This window comes from Euprymna scolopes, chromosome 20 (genome assembly GCF_053919585.1).
Source record: "Euprymna scolopes isolate OS-2025 chromosome 20, ASM5391958v1, whole genome shotgun sequence".
Lineage (NCBI taxonomy): Eukaryota > Metazoa > Mollusca > Cephalopoda > Sepiida > Sepiolidae > Euprymna > Euprymna scolopes.
Genome location: NC_136501.1, coordinates 85,143,450 through 85,161,246, shown reverse-complemented (window position 1 = coordinate 85,161,246; position 17,797 = coordinate 85,143,450). Strand labels below are relative to the sequence as shown.

The 17,797-nt window shown below is 32.4% G+C and overlaps 2 protein-coding genes across 3 annotated transcripts in view; one reads left to right on the top strand and one right to left on the bottom strand.

The window, feature by feature from the left end:
- The window catches only part of LOC145241513 (ATP-binding cassette sub-family A member 2-like), a 215,184-nt gene extending 213,901 nt beyond the window's left edge, over positions 1-1,283 (top strand). For both annotated transcript variants that reach the window (XM_080104553.1, XM_080104554.1), the window contains exon 49: positions 996-1,283. In XM_080104553.1, the coding sequence (XP_079960679.1) occupies positions 996-1,037 (42 nt within the window). In that variant the 3' untranslated portion in view covers positions 1,038-1,283. The remainder of the gene's footprint in view (positions 1-995) is intronic.
- Positions 1,284-8,242: 6,959 nt separating this feature from the next.
- The window catches only part of LOC145241512 (armadillo repeat-containing protein 2-like), a 102,938-nt gene continuing 93,383 nt past the window's right edge, over positions 8,243-17,797 (bottom strand). Inside the window, exons 19-20 of the mRNA XM_080104552.1 lie at positions 13,521-13,681; positions 8,243-8,989 (exon numbers count right to left, since the gene is read on the bottom strand). Coding sequence (XP_079960678.1) covers positions 8,775-8,989; positions 13,521-13,681 — 376 coding nt within the window. The 3' untranslated portion in view covers positions 8,243-8,774. The remainder of the gene's footprint in view (positions 8,990-13,520; positions 13,682-17,797) is intronic.

Sequence of the window (17,797 nt, the reverse complement as noted above, 5' to 3'; positions counted from 1 at the left end):
AGAGGTGTAAAGAGATAAAGATAGAAAGATAAAAATAAGTTTTAATAAAAAAAACTGTTATACATACACTTTTAAACTTCATGTATTTTTTAAAAAAAATTTTTACCCTAGAAAACACCGGCTAGACCTGGTTAATGGCTAATTGCTTAGATATCTGGACAGCATTTGGGTGTTGGTAAGAGGAAGAAGACAAGGAAGAGGGAGGGCTCTGAATTTCGATTGATTTTTTTTTTCTAAATATCATAATAAAATATTTATCCATTTTAGTGGCACCAAAAAGGAAAAAGTTATGTCAGTGTAGCTGTAAATAAAACTTTTTTGATAACAAGGAATATAATTAAATAAATTTGCTTGGCAAGTCATAGGTTCTTTTCAGCTATGTCCCTGATTATTTGGACATAAATTCATTGAAAAGACAGTAAATATTAACCTAAAAGTCAAAACCTACAAAACAAACAGCCACAAAGTTGGTATATTCTTTATCAGCATTGACCATAATGAGTAATATCTAAAATTAAAAAGAAATTATTCATTCTTTGGGGATCAACTAGGCCAGTTTTCATCAGGGGAAGGGCTGTCAGTTTTTCAGTGCTATTATGTACTAATTTGGAATTAAAATACAGATTCATTACTCAATGGATTTTTATTAAATAAAGGAGTGTTGTTTGTGTGTCCAACTAGAGAGGAATGGGCAAGGGACAGAAAGAGAAATAGAAGTTTTAATCGAAATAGAAATCGCCCCAGACAATGCCAGGTAACCTTGCTAGTCTTGAATAAAAATAAATCTTCCAAACATTTATGCTCAAGATGTAACCCATATAGATGTGAAATGCATTCTGATTGAATGTTTTTCCATTGAAAACAAAGAATAGAGATACCAGTTATTCCATTCACTCTTATTTTATTGTAAAATGTACGGAGTTAAATTATTTGAAAGAGTAAATATTAATGTGTTTATTTTGTTAGATGAAACTTTTTTTTAATTTATTTTACAGGCACGCCTTGCCATTCTCAACATGGAGATGTCGACGTGTTGAACACCGTCATATTTATTCCCTCCTCTTTCTCACAAAAAACTTTTCTTAAATCATATTTTCATATTTTTTGAATCTTAAAGCTGTGATTGCACAAATATTTCAAAATCTAATTTCATTCTCCATAACAAAAAAGAAAATTCTTGTTGATTTTTTTTTTTTTAAATAAAAAGACCGGTTTGCACAAATGTTTTTCTCAAAGATGTATATTTAGTTTAAAAAATGTTCAAATAAAAGAAGAAAAACACACACTTTATTGATTGTTAATTTTGCAGGTAATGCACTGTTAAATAGCTTTTAACGAAAACCATCAGGTGACATGGTGATGGGGAAGTTGAGAAATGTATCAAAGGAAAACACACAATAGGTTGAGTATAAATGTGTTTGTAGCAGAGATGTACCCCCACTTCCCGACGAGACTCAGCAAGTGATGAAACCCAGTTTGTCTACTCTGGTCACAAGTGGCTGCTGGAACTATGCTGGCTGATAAGACGATTCAGTCACATAGGTTTCCACTCACTCCATGTTTCTTTTAATAGAGTGTGCAATCCGTTCAGCTCTGATCTCCAAAGTCAGCATCACTGGAAAGTGGAGGTCATTTTAAAACAAGAGAAGAAAGACAACTCGAAAACTCGGCTTGTTGTATAACAAAAACAAGATGATTATTCAGGGTTAGTGTTACAAATTCTGATCATTTCTGAATCCACATACAATGGTGGGATCCTTCTATCGATCCAGTAGATATCTCACTGCTGATGCAATTCTCTATCTATATAAGAGCCAGGTACGTCCAAGGATGGAGTACTATTGCCACATCTGGGCAGGAGCTGCTAGAAAGGACTTATCCTGCCTTGATAGAGTTCAAAATAGACTTCGTAGCCTCGTAGATGTTCTCTTTTTTTTTTCTTACATAGGCATCATCACTTGTCAAGGCCAAGAGGCTACTTGAGGATAAAGGTTAAAGAGTGTACAGTAGAAATTGGACAATATAGTAACTGTTAGTAATGGAGATTCGGTAAATTTGATAACTTATATGGAACGGCTCATCAAAAACTTGTTTACGTTAGACTTCAAGACAACCATATTGTAGTCAGCTGGAAAGCAGAAAAATGGAAGACAATTCCACAGGCGTGCAGTTCTAAGAAAGAAACTTTGTTCATGGAATCTACATTTAGGTTTAGGCACAGATAAAGAGTGGGGGGAATTATTGAGAATGTTTTCAGCTAGACGAGTGTTTCTTGTGAAAGTTTTGCAAGGAGAGACCATAGACTGAAGCTCAATCGAACACTTTTCATGAAAATAACGATAAAGCAAACTCGCAACATCTCTTCTGTGAGATAGAGGTTGCAAGGAAGAGAAAAGGACATCTCCTATGAGGCTACGAAGTCTATTTTGAACTCTATCAAGGCAGGATAAATCTTTTCTAGCAGCTCCTGTCCAGATGTGACAACAGTACTCCATCCTTGAACGTACCTGGTTCTTATATAGAATTGCATCAGCAGTGAGATATCTACTGGATTGATAGAAAGATCCCAATTATTAAATAAATATATAAACACATTTTTTTTAAATTATCTAATAATTAAAATAAGAAATTTGAAAGTTGAATAGATAATTCAATATGAACTGATAAAATGAAGGGTGTAGAATTGAGTTTTGATACTTGTATTAGTAAATATGAAATTATGTATGCTTTTGTATATGTATTACAGTTGTATTTTGTGTCTGAAGATTAGCCATTTTGAATATCTTTTAACACAATAATGTTTAAGCTTGCCCTAATGGTTATAAAACGATTGTAACACAGAAAAGAAATACATTGTTTAACAAAACATGTGATGTAAGATTATCTTAGTATTTGTGAAATATATATATGAGGTGGGTTCAATAAGTAATGCTTCTAACCCACTTCTAATTTTGAAATTTTTCATATGCAATGATTTATATCTCTACGGGTTATGTGGCAAATTACATCTCTGAACGAATTGTGTTTTCTGATTTGCAAGTGTTTTTAACTGAGTAAAATGTGACATGTCGCACGATGATTTAGATTTTGTATTTGAAAGGATTCGAACCACAAGAAACTTTATGAAATGAAAAAAAATGCATGGTAATGATGCTCCATCATATGACCTTGTAAAACACTAACATCATCAATTCAAACATTGGATGATATCTGTGGAAATCTCCCAGACTTGGTCACCGCTTCCCTCTTGTTATTAACGGGATGAGGCATCTTTCAGTCAAGTTAAGACATTTTTGAAGATCGACACATAACTATTTGCCAAATATCTCAAGAGGTCAAGATTTGTACAGGACCTCTAACCATTTGCATATGCATAAGGTGTCTGCCAGATGGATTCCTAAGTTGCTGACACCAGTAGTAAGAATTTGTTGAATACTCGAGGATGAAGTTGGAGATGTGCCAAGAAGTTTTCAAAAGACTGATTACACAGGCTGAGACATGGATCTATCACTATGATCCCGAGATCAAAGCCCAATAAATACAGTGGATGCATTTGGATTCACCACTTTTAAGTAGGCAAAGTCATGCTTACAGTCTTCTGGGACCAGGACAGAATAGTGATGACAAATGTTTTGGCAAAGGGTACCACAATTACAGCTTCACTTTTGAGGAAATTAAGAAAAGCTCTCAAAATGAAAAGCGGGACAAGATCAAAAAAGATATCTTTTTCTTGCAAAACACTCCACTCCAAAACGCACGTCGCCAGATGAGAAGCACAGATGTGTTACTATGAAATCCAACCCCATCTTCCTGACTTTCACTTCTTTCTAGCCTGAAATTGTTTTTGAAAAGAAACCATTTTCAAAATGATAAAACCTTGATTTCCAATGTCACATCGAGGTTGGACTTTGATAGAAGCTACTCCGTGAGTCTCTACAGTTGAAAGAGCCTTTTCCAACCTCATACTCAACTCCTTGGTGTTCATAGGCCAAATTGATTATAGTTCTTTAACAGTTTGGTCCAATGATTTTTATAGAGATTAAAACAACATTAGCTTAACATTTATAGTTTTTAACAATTGACCAAATGATATTGTAAAATAAAATTTAATTTTCAAAATTACATTGAACAAAAAAACAACAAATAAAAAACAAAGTAGAAGTAAAAACACTCCTGGACAACACCGGGTAGCTACAGCTAATTAAAAATCAAATCAAAATCTTGTAATAAATATTTATTAAAATCAAAGACGTTTTCATACTGAACTGCATCAAAATCGTAGATGCAGATGTCAATAAATTGACTAAAGGTCAACTTGGATCACAAATGGATGGATTGGTAATCGTGGATCAACAGCAAATATGAAAAAAAAAGATCAAGTCATCCACTTGACGATTGCAAAAAAAAAAATGTTATATACAAGTACTTTATCTTTGACATAAAAAAAAGTCGGATGGATTCTCAACATCAAACCTATGCAGCATTTCCTCTTCCAAATCAATATATAATTCTTCCCTCCCAGTGAATTATAGAATTTTTCCATTCATGTTCCTCATAAGAAAAAGGAATTTCGGCAATTGTGCAGTATTGTTATCAAGAAAAAATGCATTTACAACAAATAGGTTTTACCAAATGCTTAAAATTTAATCTATCGACCTCTGTAGGAACTTCTTTTTTTTTTTAATTTTGTATAGTTTCTGAGAAAGTTTGTAAAAATAGGGATTCAAGATAGCGTTGTTTCTTTATGAAGGTTCACATATGTTTAACAACCGAAAAATATAAAATTGTCACCAATTCATCAAATGTTTACTTTTTGATTAATCCGTATATTTTTAACTTAGTGAAACTGTTTTTAAAATACTTTGCACTTTCCGGAACCAAGTTCTGTGAAAATTATCATCCATCTTGAAAAACGTGCAGGCTTGGCTAAGTGATGCTAATCAAATGCATAGATAATAAATCTTACAATCAGTGGATGAAAATTATATTAATATTCTTGGGTTTGGTAACAGTTATGCTGTGTATTTTTTTTCTTCATTTTTTTTTTTTTCTAAACCACATAATCACCGGAGTTTCAATCTATATTTCATTGATTACATACTCAAAGGATATATATGACCAGATATAGTAAGAGAAAGTTCACATCAAACAACACTATTTTCCATGGATAGTCATAAGGACAAATTTTTCCTAGAGAGAGAGAGGAGCCAGATAAATTAATATTTAAAAAAAGATGAGCGAGATAAATTTATATTTAAAAAAAAAGATGAGCGAAATAAATTAATATTTAAAAAAAAAGATGAGATAAATTAATATTTAAAAAAAAAAATAAATGTTTGAGTACGAATTTTTTTTTCTATTGGCAAAAAATAATAAAAGTTAAAATAAATAAAAAATTAGATTATCTGTGTTTGTAATAATTTGACATAACATTAATGTACGATTTTTTTGTTTATAACTTATCACTGCATAGGTGGGTAGGAAATTATTATTATTAAATAATAATAAAAAAAGGAAAAGAAAATATGGAATCACCTGTGTTCCCCATGTCTGTAGTTATTTGATATAACCTTGAAGCTGGCTCCTCCCACCCAAACGTATTTCTTTTAAAATCAGTCTTATTACCAAGATCTTATTAATATTACTTTTGTTAGCCCATACAAAACGTATACACACACATCTTAAAAAACAAAAGTAGGGGAGTTAATTCTGAGTTAAGTTATACATACATATTAGGTTGGTGCAAAAATAATGTCATTTTCTGACGTATACCTGATAAAACAACATTTTTGCACCAACCTAATATCTTTCTTGGTACAGAAAATGAATTTTTCTTTTTTGCAACAAGTTTCTACAATTGGGCAACACCAGGTAGTAATAGTTAGTTTAATATATAAAGTTATTTTGTTGGATATTAAGAAATTAATTATTAATATCAATTAGCAATTAATGATAAATCAATATTTGATTCTAACTAGCCATTTTTTTTTACCATGTTTTTTTTTTTTTTATACAAAAATGATTCAGTTACTAACACTTACTCCTATTCAGATCTTTCTTAACATGGAGCCATTTTCAACTAATCACCTTTCACAATTTTAGCAGCTTATATTCTTAATAAAAACACATTTCTCTATCTATGACTCTTTTCAAATCGAGAACGTCTTTAACAGAAATCTTAAACTACAGGGTATAAAATGTGCTTCTAATGATGCTGGTGTGCATCATCATCATCTCGACAATAATTGTCATTAATTTGAACATTTGTAAACATCATCCTTCAATTACATTTGTCTCCTGCATTTGAAGCTATTTCATGCTATGTTTGTTTTATTGTAGTTTGAAGTGTGTTCTCCTTATTCGTACATCGTAATATGAGGTAAACTTATTTTTTATATTCTTGTCTATCAGTAATTACACGAGGGCTTTTAAGACTCATAATTCGTTAATAAGTCCATTTCTTTATTCGTTAATAAATTAAATTCGTTCCAGATTTACTTTTCTATTTTCTTTCATGTTTGCAAATGCATGTCATCCATGATCAGATAGGGATTTTATTTTATCTTTACTTAATGTCACCTGTAGTAAGGATTGAACCTTTAACCTCCAGAAGATAGTCAGATGAAACTTATTGCTAATCAACGTTTTTGCATCATGGGTTCATATGGACAGAACGAGAAAACAACTTGTTTCATGGTTCAGTTGAAAATTCCATGCAGGTTTCAGAGTTTGATAAAAAGATTCACCAGTTAGAAAAGATACAGCTGAAAAATGTAGAAGTTACATCAGCTTAAACGTTGTAAAAAAAAAAAAAAAATAACTGCACTAGTACAGTTTGTGACCCATACTGAAACTGATTTTCAGCAGGTTACATAAACAGCCAAAACATGCTTAGCCAATCAGATTGCATGCAGATGGCAATTGGCAATGCAAATTGGGAAAATAGTAAAATTTATTAAGTTAAGACAATTACTTAAAGCAATAACGAATTTCAGCATTTAGGGCAAAGGATTCAGTCTCCTAAAGGACTAAAAATATTAAAATACTTTTTTTTTTCTTCCCCCCCCCCCCAACCCTACAATCAATGAAAACAACTAATTTTCTTTTCGCCCTAACCATAAAATAAAATTTTTAAAAAATTGTGCTTTTTGCTTCATTTAAACATTATACTAACAATCTGGTTAGAAAAATGTTACTAGTACGAAAAAGTAAATAAACAATTTAATACCCACTACCCCCTCCCTGCAAAGTAGTAACCAGACAAACCTTAACATTCTTATGAAAAAAAAATAAATAAATAACAGTAAATTAACAATCTGATTAAAAAGCATTGCAAGTACATTCAAAACATTCTTGTGAAAAACCTATAACAATTATTTTATATTTTCTTCATAAAAAATATTTTTTTATCAAATTTTACATAGATAAATGTTTTTCTTCATTTTTCCTGTTTGATAGCATTGATTTATAGACATTTTCATCAACATCTGACTGTTTATATAAACAGCTGAAAATGACAATGAAAAGTTGGTTTTAGCATCAGGTCACAAACTGACAAGCAAGATGAGAAGAATAGTGCAGAAAATGCAATACAAATTTTAAATCCTCATTTCAAAACTTCCGAAACATTGGTTACAAAATGTAATAATATTTTGATGCAGATGTGTTAAAATCAGTTCAGAAATTTTCACATCAAATTAAAATTATATAAAAGATCAGAAACTTCTGGTAAAATGAGAGATACACATTACAGCAAGTTGAATTATGGGTGGAACTTCGAAATAACATGTGGAGAGGAAAGGCTTGAAATTTGGGCAGATAAACTAATTGTGTCCAGTCGTAGTTTTTGAAGATCTGGTTTTGTTTACATACCCCTCCCCTCCCACGTTGAGCGATAGCAAGCTTATATGTAACCTTACAGTGCTGTGATCGAATGAAGGTATAAAACATCAAAAGTTATGAACCATTGAGCAACATTGTTAAGACTTCAACCTGATCATGGCTGATGGAACGAGAGCAAGTCCCCCCCGCCCTCCCGGAGATTGAATAAAGAGTTCTGTTTTAAATTCTGTACAGATTCTCGAGTATAACAGAAAAATTCCCAGGTTTGACAAGAAACGCCTGAAGAAGGTCAGAAAGTTCATTGAGTTCTGTGAGAATAACATCCAAGAAAAATAGTTGTAAAAAAAAAAAAAAAAAAAAAAAAAAAAATTAGCAAGGGATATAAGCCATTCGAGCTACATTCTTGTTGGAGTTTTTTTTATTTTATATTGTGCAGATGATGGAAACTGCAGCTGCCACATCACAAAAATACGATCAACTGATTCTACCAACAAAGTGAATGCATCTGGCATTTTGTTTTCCACTCAAGCATCTTTATAAAGCACTATCATGTGTAAACTTGAACTGCACATGAAATCATGCACATTGAATGCACAGATTTAATAGATGCAAATGAAAAAGATCTGTTGTTGTGGTTTTATATAAATAACGTGTAAGTCAATAGAATTTTAAGAATTAAAAAAAATGATTGTCTTGTAAGAAAATGTTTTCAAACCAACAAAAGTTGGAAATGTTGTTCTATTTCTTTTACTTTTTATCAAAACAAAAAAAAAAAAACTGTTGAGGTGCAATCATATGAGAACCCTCGGCGTGTGATAATATGAACAACATTAAATTATTGTAGAATGCAGAAAATCTCTACAAGTAATATACGCGATATTTAAATGCATGGCAGAGCAGTGAGGGATTCTGAGTCTTTTTCTGTTTTATCATCAGGAATTTAAATGGAATTCTTCTGGTTGTTCCATGGGTTTCAATGGCGATAAATGTTTTTGAAGACGTTCCAGCAATGGAATAGCAACGGGACAGAAATCACAGCTCCACATTTCCATAATCAACTGCTGCACTTCCATGGGTGGAGAATGCACAGCCGTAGAGTCATCTCTTTCACTGCCACTTAATATCATTTTGGAAACAACTACGTCATCTAAAAAAAAAAAGAAAAAAAAGAAAATAAGAATCATCATCATCAGTGTAATGTCTGTGTAGGACGACTTTTAGGAATTTATTTGAAAAAATAACATCTCTTTAGCAGTAATTTAGAAATTTGTTGACCGGAGTAATTTCATTTTGGTTAATTTGGGTTTTGGATTGGATTAAATGGATTTAACGACTTTTTCAGCCTTTTTTTTTTTTTTTGCCATTAAAAGTCGGAAGAGTTTTTCAAAAGAGATTAGTTGTGTGCATATTTCCAATGTTGTATTTATAATTGAGTATGTATATATGGATGTCTTTAGGTTTTCTTAGATTTTCATATATAGATTTACTCTTTTTAGGTATGATAGGATATTCATTGGGTTGAGTTTTTCAAAAAAAGTCCTCCATATTGTTTTCCACATAGTAGTTTTCTGGTTGGGGCAAGGTCAGTACATTTAAATAGGATATGTTCCACTGTGAGCCTCTCTTGGCATGGGATGCATTCTGGTGCTGATTCTTCTTTGAGTATATATGAGTGGGTTATATTGGTGTGTCCTATGCGTAGTTGAGTCAGTATTCTCGGCGTGATCTTTTGGTGTTTGGACATCGTTCCTTAAGTTTAGGTTTTATGGAGTATAGTTTGCTGCTTTCATGTTGATTCCATCGTAATTGCCATTTTCTTTGTATGTGTGCTTTTATCTGGGGTCTAAGGTCAGTATGAGGATACTTATAATTGTCAGTTGGGAGATGTGAAGATTTTTTGCAGCTGTATCTGCCCTGCGATTGCCTTTGATTCCCACATGACTGAGGATCCAGACAAGAATAATGTTTTTAGTGGTTGAGAGGATATTAATATTTTCTAGTAACTTTATTGTTAGTGGATTCTTTTGTTTTTGGTTTTGTATAGATAGTAAGACTGATAGAGAATCGGCGAGAATGATGAAGTTTTTAGTAGTTAAATTCTGAAATTATGTCAAGTGCTAGGTCGATAGCTATAGTCTCTGCAGTGAATATAGATGCTTCATTTTTAAGTTTTTTCTTCATTGTGGTATTATGGTAGGTTGTTGCATATCCGGTGTGATTGTTGCTTTTGGACCCATCTGTGTAGAGAAAGGTGTAGTCTGGATATTGTAATTTTAAATGTTGAAGTTCGTCATGGTATTCAATAGGGTTTGTGGTAGATTTAGGCTTTTTGTTTAGATTCAGTTTTATTTCTGCTTGTTTCATGGTCCATGGGGACGTTTTAGGTAGTATGAAGTTGTGAATGCTGGAGATTGGTATTTTGGATTCTTCAATGCTTTCCTTCATTCGGAGACCAAAAGTTTTTATGGTTTTTCTCCTCATGTTGAAGAGTTCTTCATATTTTGGATAGAAGGTGCATTGGTATGCCGGGTTGTTTGGGTAGAATTTGAGTTTAAGTAAGTATTGAAGAGCTAACTTTTCTCGCCTTAGGTCTAGGGGGGGTTCGTGCGCTTCTGAGTATAGACTGTTCACAGGGGAGGTTCTGTATGCTCCTAGGGCCAATCTTAGGCCGGTATGGTGTATAGGGTCTAGGCTTTTTATGTTCGGATGATCCATATATGAAACAAACATAGTCTAACTTTGAGCGGACTAGTGCTCTGTAAAGTTTAAGTAGTGTTTCCCTGTCTGCACCTCAAATCAGTATGCTCTACCACTCTCAAAAGGTTTAAAGCTTTGTTACATTTTTTTTCAGATATTTTATGTGTGGGATGAATGTCAACTTTTTATCCAAAAAAATACCCAAGAATTTGTACTGGTCAGTAATGGGTATAGGCATTCCTTCCATGGTTAGGACAGGATCATTGTGCATGTTCTTTAGTTTGCAGAAATGCATGCATTTCGTTTTTTTTCCTCAAGAATTTAAATCCATTTTCCTCCGTCCATTTAATTATTTTATTTTGGCATAATTGAAGTTTCCTTTCGATTATAGGTATATATTTCGATCTGCAACATATTAAAAAGTCATCCACATATAGGGAGCAGTCTACACCAGGATTAAGGTTTTTTTACAATGTTATTTATTCGAATACTGAACAGGGTCACTGATAGAATACTCCCTTGAGGTACTCCATTTTCTTGTTCCTTCAAATCCGAGAGGGTTGTGCCAACTTTTACTTTGAACAGTCTGTTTTTTTAGAAAACTTTCTATAAAAATTAGCATTCTGCCTTTTAGTCCAAGCTCCTTCAGATCTTTTGTAACACCATACTTCCATACAGTATCATAAGATTTTTCCATGTCAAAGAACACTGCTGTAAGAGGTTCCTTCCTTAGAAAGGCCTCTCTAATGAAGGTTTCCAGTCTGACTAGATGGTCTATTGAGCTTTGAATTTTCTTGAATTTCTCTGTTTGTTTGTCGCATGATGAGATTTTTGATAAATTATCTGCCAGGTTATTGGAAATGTCTTTTTGATCTATGAATATTTTGTTGTCTTTAGAAATGTGAGATATTGGTGTGCTACTAGGCTTTCCTTCTATTTTCCTCATCATATTCCGAACCGTTTTTGCCTTGGTATTCACATTAATTTTGGGTACATAATTTCTCCATGTTGTTCTTTTGGATTCCTTTATGATTCGTCTGGCTTTTGCTGTTGTTTTTGAAGAAATCCAGATTTTCGCTTGTTGGGTTCTTTTTGAATTTTCTTAAGGCAGTTCGCCAAGTTCTGATAGCTTTTCTGCATTCTTTTGTGAACCAAGGTTTGTTGTGAATGTTGGTTTTGGTTGTTTTCGGTATGGTATTATTTGCTATGTTTATGAGTGTTTTAATGAAGTAATTCAAATGGTCATCTTCATCTTTCTTTTCGGTTATTAATTGGTTTTTGCACTGTTCCTGGAAGTCTTCCCAATCCGCTTTATGTAGGTTCCATTTGGGTGTTTTTTGTTCAGTGCTAGTACTTAGACTTTCCAGAATGATTGGGAAATGGTCACTCCCACAGGTGTCATCGTGTACTCTCCAATCATAGTCCATATATATAGATGCGTCACATAGGGTAAGGTTGCTGGCGGTAAAATTACCTGTTGCAGGGTTGTTGCCGGGTACATATAAGTATAGTTTTGATTATTAAGGAGGCATAGATTATTTTTGTTTATTATGTTTTCTATTTCTTTTTCCTTTTTTATTTGTCTCTTTACTTCTCCATATTACATTGACTGTTGAGGTCTCCCAGAATAAATGGTTTATGGAGTTGTTTTATTAATTGAGTTAATTCAGTTTCATTGATTGTATCTCTTGGGGGGATGTAGATTGAGCAAAGTGTTATGGTTCTATGTAGAGTCACTGAAACTGCAATTGCTTGCAAGTTTGTGTTTATATTTGTCTTTGGGGGGGCTTCGTCCGTCATGAGTATTGATGTTCTGTCCGTATCTTTATTTATGTAGTTGTAAGATGTGTAGTGTTTTATGTTGATAGTATTATTTTCTTTCAGAAAGGTCTCCTGTAGGCAGGCAATTGCTGGGCTTATGTTTGTTATTAATATTAATAATAGTTCATTTAGGTTTGTGTTTGTCTCTCTGATGTTCCATTGTATTATTTTGTTGATCATTTGGAGTTGTGTTCTACTTCCATTGTCTCCAATCTTTCAAATCTATTTTCAGTTGGAATCCTTGTTTGGGATTTGGTCAGGATCTCTCTTTTCCTATTTTTTTTTTTTTGTCTGGAGGGATTTTTGATTCTTTTCTGATTTGTGATGCGTTTGATAGTTGCTTAGTTGTTTTTGTAGAGATTGTTTGTGGTCTTATTTCTTTTTTTGGTTCAGTAGTGTCTTTATTTATGATTATTTTTGGATTAGTTCCAGCTGTTGCACTATTCATTTTCCTCATTTCTTCTAATAGTTCTTTCATTTTGTTTATTAATTTGCTTAAGACATCGAGTTTTTTTGATTGTTGATTGGAGTAGTTTTTTTAGTTGCATCTGCGTATGTTTTAGTTTCAATCATTTTCTTGGCCTCTGGTTAGGATATATCCTTTATATGTTTTAGTTTGGTCACTTCTTTTTCTTTTTTCCATATTTCACAGTATCTAGAGCCAGCGCCATGGTTGAACAGGAACAAGAGGGATAGTACTTTTCCAAAATGGCCTTCTGTGTCATTCTCAACTGGTCTCCATGTACTCATCACTATGCGATGCATCTTTCATTGCTTTTGTAGAAAGAGCGTAACAGCTTCAAGGAATATCATCCTGCATGATAGTTTAAAATGTAAAGATAATAACTCATACTTTTTTACCTTTAACTTAAAATAGGAATTATCTCCCTTTTATTTTAAGCTTTTTAGGTTATTATTTAAAATTGTTTCCATTGTAATAATTTTCCTTGCTAAAATAATTATTTTCAGAAAGAAACTAAAACGAATTCGACTTTTTAATGTAAAGAATATAATGCAAAGGATAAAAAGGAAGAAATGGCTAATCAGAATCAATTATCATTGCTATTTATGAAAAATTTGACAAGATAACTTACATATTAGATATTCTAAAAAAAAAAAACTCAAGGGTAGAAATTATTTTGTCAGTTAAATTTACTTACCCAGAAATTCTGTGAGAATATTAATGAGTTTCTGACTGAGTTCAAACCCAAAGCAAGCATTTGTATTTGTAATGTCTCGACTGTAGTTTAAGAGAACTTGACACACAATTCCTGACAGTTGCCAGTCATTTGGACCAAAATCCCGTAACACTTCCACCAATCTATAAACAATAATTGAAAGAATAACAGCTTAGAAATTCAAACATTTTTTTTTTGATTGAACAGAAAGAATTCTTGCCAATCAGTATTTATGGAGAATTTCAACTTTGAACTTTTTCATGAAGACAAAAAAAAATACAATGTAATCTATTTCTTTACACTTATTTTTTTATTATCCTTCCTTCAAATTCTGTCTGTAACTTTATATTTCCATTTTTTTTTCTTAACTGTAAACTATACTTATTCATCATTCTTCCTCTGTTCAGCTTTATTTATATTTCTTTTCCTTATGTCCAATGTTTACTTTATTGATCATAAAACATGCTGTTCTTTAATTCTTTATGTTTTACATACAAAAACAAAACCCATAATCTTTGAAATCATAATATTTTTAGTTTGTGATATAGAATAAGTACCAATTTGTAATTTGTTTATTTAACAAATTCTGAACCCAACATTAATTCTGGCAAAGATATGCAACAACAATGTTATTTCCTAGTTTAATTACCGAAAAAATATTATTGTATTTGTTTTGTTGGTGAAGTAGAATAGTTTCCAATTTTTTTTCCTTTCTTTCTGTTGTGATGTAAATGTTGAAAGAAACAAGAAAACTCTGAAACAGTGAAATGTTAACAGAAATACAGACAAGTATGTTAGTTGAGTGGAAACTCCACTCAATTGAAGGCCAAGTAATGTTGCAATTCTCTCTCTCTCTTTAAGTCTTGGGTGTAGATTGACTGGAAAGCAGAACCTGTTTACCGGAAATGACATCAGGAAAAGTCCATCGTCAGAATCTGTAGGGGTGCCACTCCAACACTTTCTTTTTTAAGAAAACGATTAAAAAACAAAATAATTCTGGAAAACTTTGTAAGTGAATAAAAAAAAAAAGCAACATTTTATGTAAAAGTGTATTTGTTTGTTTCATTTGGCTTGACTAAAATCAAAAAATAAAAACAAATAAAACATTTTTTTATATTTTATCAACTGAAAATGAATATGTATTTGTTTTGTTGTTGAAATAGAATAATTGCTGATTTGTTTGTGTTTTATTCATTTATTTTTTTGCTTGTTTAATTCTGAAGCTCTGGAACCAACATTAATTCTGGCTTAGCTATACAGCGACAATGTTATTTCCTAGTTTAATTACCGAAAATATTATTGTGTACATTTCACTATTAAATAGACATGAAGTAAATTCAAAACACCATTGAAAAAATGTGTCATCGAAAAGCTTATCTTACTAGAAACAGACGTCTTGAATTAATGAAGAAAATAAATGTGTTTGAATATGAAGCGTAATCTGCTATTCTCTAATTCTGACTTCAGAAAAAATGATCTTAATTTCTCTGAAGTGACCCAACAATGTTAGTATTTTGATGTTAAAAATGCAAAATGAACATAAAATGAAAGAAAATCCGTACAAATTTTATTAATGAACTGGGAATGTTTGAATCACAAAACTGCTATTCTTATATTTCTATAAAACTGGGAGAAGTCATTTTAATTGAAAATGTACATTAGGTAACAGAAAAACATTAAAGGAAAACACAGTGTTCATGGCATTATTATTCCATGACTAATTAGACTCCAGTGTTAATGGTGGCACTAGTGGTATATATTAAGAAGTAAAAATAGCAGCCACTTTCCTTTTGGAAGGTTTATTTAAGAGAAACAGTTCAGCTAGAAAAAATATTTTTAAATTTGAAAGAAGATGAAACAAGCCGCACGTGCGTGGTCCCCCTCTGGTGCTGCATGTGAGATGACACCACAAAAAATAGTGAATAAAAAATGATGAATGTGAAAAGTGTGAAGGGCCAACTTTGCCTTTACATTTTCACCAAGTTTCAGAAAAATCTAATGGATGAAGCAAAAGTTATGGAGTAAAAAGTGTAATTTTTTGCAATTTTGGGGCATTTGTGACCCCCCTTTGAGCTCCTGGGAATGCAGAATCCTAGTGAAAATGGAGAAACGGTGCATTTTTACACCTTAGGACATGTATATTTGAATTCAGCACTATGTAAAACCACTATATAGACATACATATCAAGTTTTTCAGGAATATGAAAAAAGAGCTCTAAAAAGGCATGCTTTTTTAACCCTAAAAGTCCCAGAGGGATGCGAACCAGAATTTTGCCAGGGTCACTCATACTGGATTTATATTAAGAAAAATAGGCTTTACATTTTGGCCAAGTTTCAGAAAAATCTAATGTATGGATAAAAAGTTATGGGGCAAAATGAGTCATTTTTGGCCATTTTTTACCTCTTTTGAGCCCCTGGGGACGCAACGGGAATTTTCATTAAAAAAAATTGTTTTACTGTACACATCTATTTAATAAAACACAATTTGTGGCAAAATTTCAGGAAAACTAAAGGACGGTTATCTGGCAATCATCTGGACTACCGGATGCACGGACGGACGCCACTGAAAACATAGGTCCCTCTCTGATAAATCGGGTGACCAATTAACACCTAATTTCTAGAAATGCACATGAGAAATTAGCCTAATTGGATAGTGGAACATTCATTAGAATATAAAGGTTTGGGTTATGTCTAAATTTACAGAGGAAAAATCAACTTTACTTTATCATATAGATATATTCCTAAATGTTAATCTTTTAATACAAGACAAAGAAAATATATTTGTATTTTTGTATCGGTAAGTTAATTTTTATTGCTTGATTTGTAGAAAAAATAAAACAATTTTGATACAAGTAATAATAGCATTATCAAAATAAAGGAAATATAAATATTAAAGAAAAACATATTTTTTATTTAAATGAAAGCCCGAGAGTCGGTTTAGTTTTATTTGTTGTTTTATGTTCGACTGCCTTTTCTGTCTTTTTTTCTTTCGAATTTCATATTGTTTAGCTTATTGTTCTCTCACCTGTCTGCTTCTTATATTATAAGTTAGCCTTTCACTTTTTCTAAAAAAATTAAATAGATAAATAAATGTTTACCACAGACACAGTAGTATTACTATTATCAAAGAAATGATGAAATTACTATTATCAAAGAAATGATGAAATTACTATTATCAAAGAAATGATAAAAGAAATATAAAGATGAAATGAAATTTATTTTCAATTAAAAAGGATGAAGTAAATCAAAGAAAGTATAAATAAATGCCTTAATTGCACGACGTGTTTCAGTTCTGTTGGTTTTATTGAATTACTTTCACTAATAATATTAGGAAAGGTATGAATCCACCTATCTCTGCCAACTATGAGTGACATAGTAAGGTTTAGGGTTTTATGCCTTGGTAAGATAACTAGCCAAGTTGTGCTAGTTATGGAAGAACCCACATTCCCTATAACCATTTTTTATTTTACTCACGTTCACCTCTAACAAAACATGTTGCGACTTGGACATAAGGGGCTACTATTTGAGAACATGCCTAGGAAAGATTAACAAGATGTTGGTTTACGTTACATTTAAACTTCTGCATATCAGTACAATCAGAGAAGTAGTTTGCAGGAATGGAATTCTAAAGTTCAAGGGAATAAATTATTAGAGTAAAAAGCTTTCTGGCATTTAGGGACCTCAACAGTTAATGGGTGTGATTTTGTTGCTGAGTGTTTTTTTTTTTTTTATTTTTTTTTTTTTTATTACATTTTCACCCCAAACAAGGCACATTGCCACTTTGGTGTAGGGGGCTACTATCAGGGGAAACATCTACTGGGGTACTATGTAGGGATTAGGGCAGCGAGATGTTGGTTCACGTTGCACTTGAACTTATGCATGTCAGTACAGTTGGGGAAGCAGTGACCTGGAATGGAATTCCAAAGTCTAGCAGTTCTGGGGAAGAAACTACTGGAGTAGAAAGATCTTTTACATCTAGGGATCTCTACAGTGTGGGGGTGGGATTTTGCAGCCTGTCGGGTCTGTCGAGGGTGTTCACGTCGTGGGGGCACAAGTGCTTACAGTTCTTCAGAGTATTCACCATTATAATACTTGTAGAACAGGCAGAGGGATGCAACGTTTCGACGATGGGACAGAGGCTGAAGTTTAGATGCCAGTTTAGGGCCTATCAGATTTGCGACTCTCTTTTGAACCCTGTCAAGGAGCGAGAGACTAGTAGCCGATGCACCGGCCCAAATATGACAGCAATACTCCATACA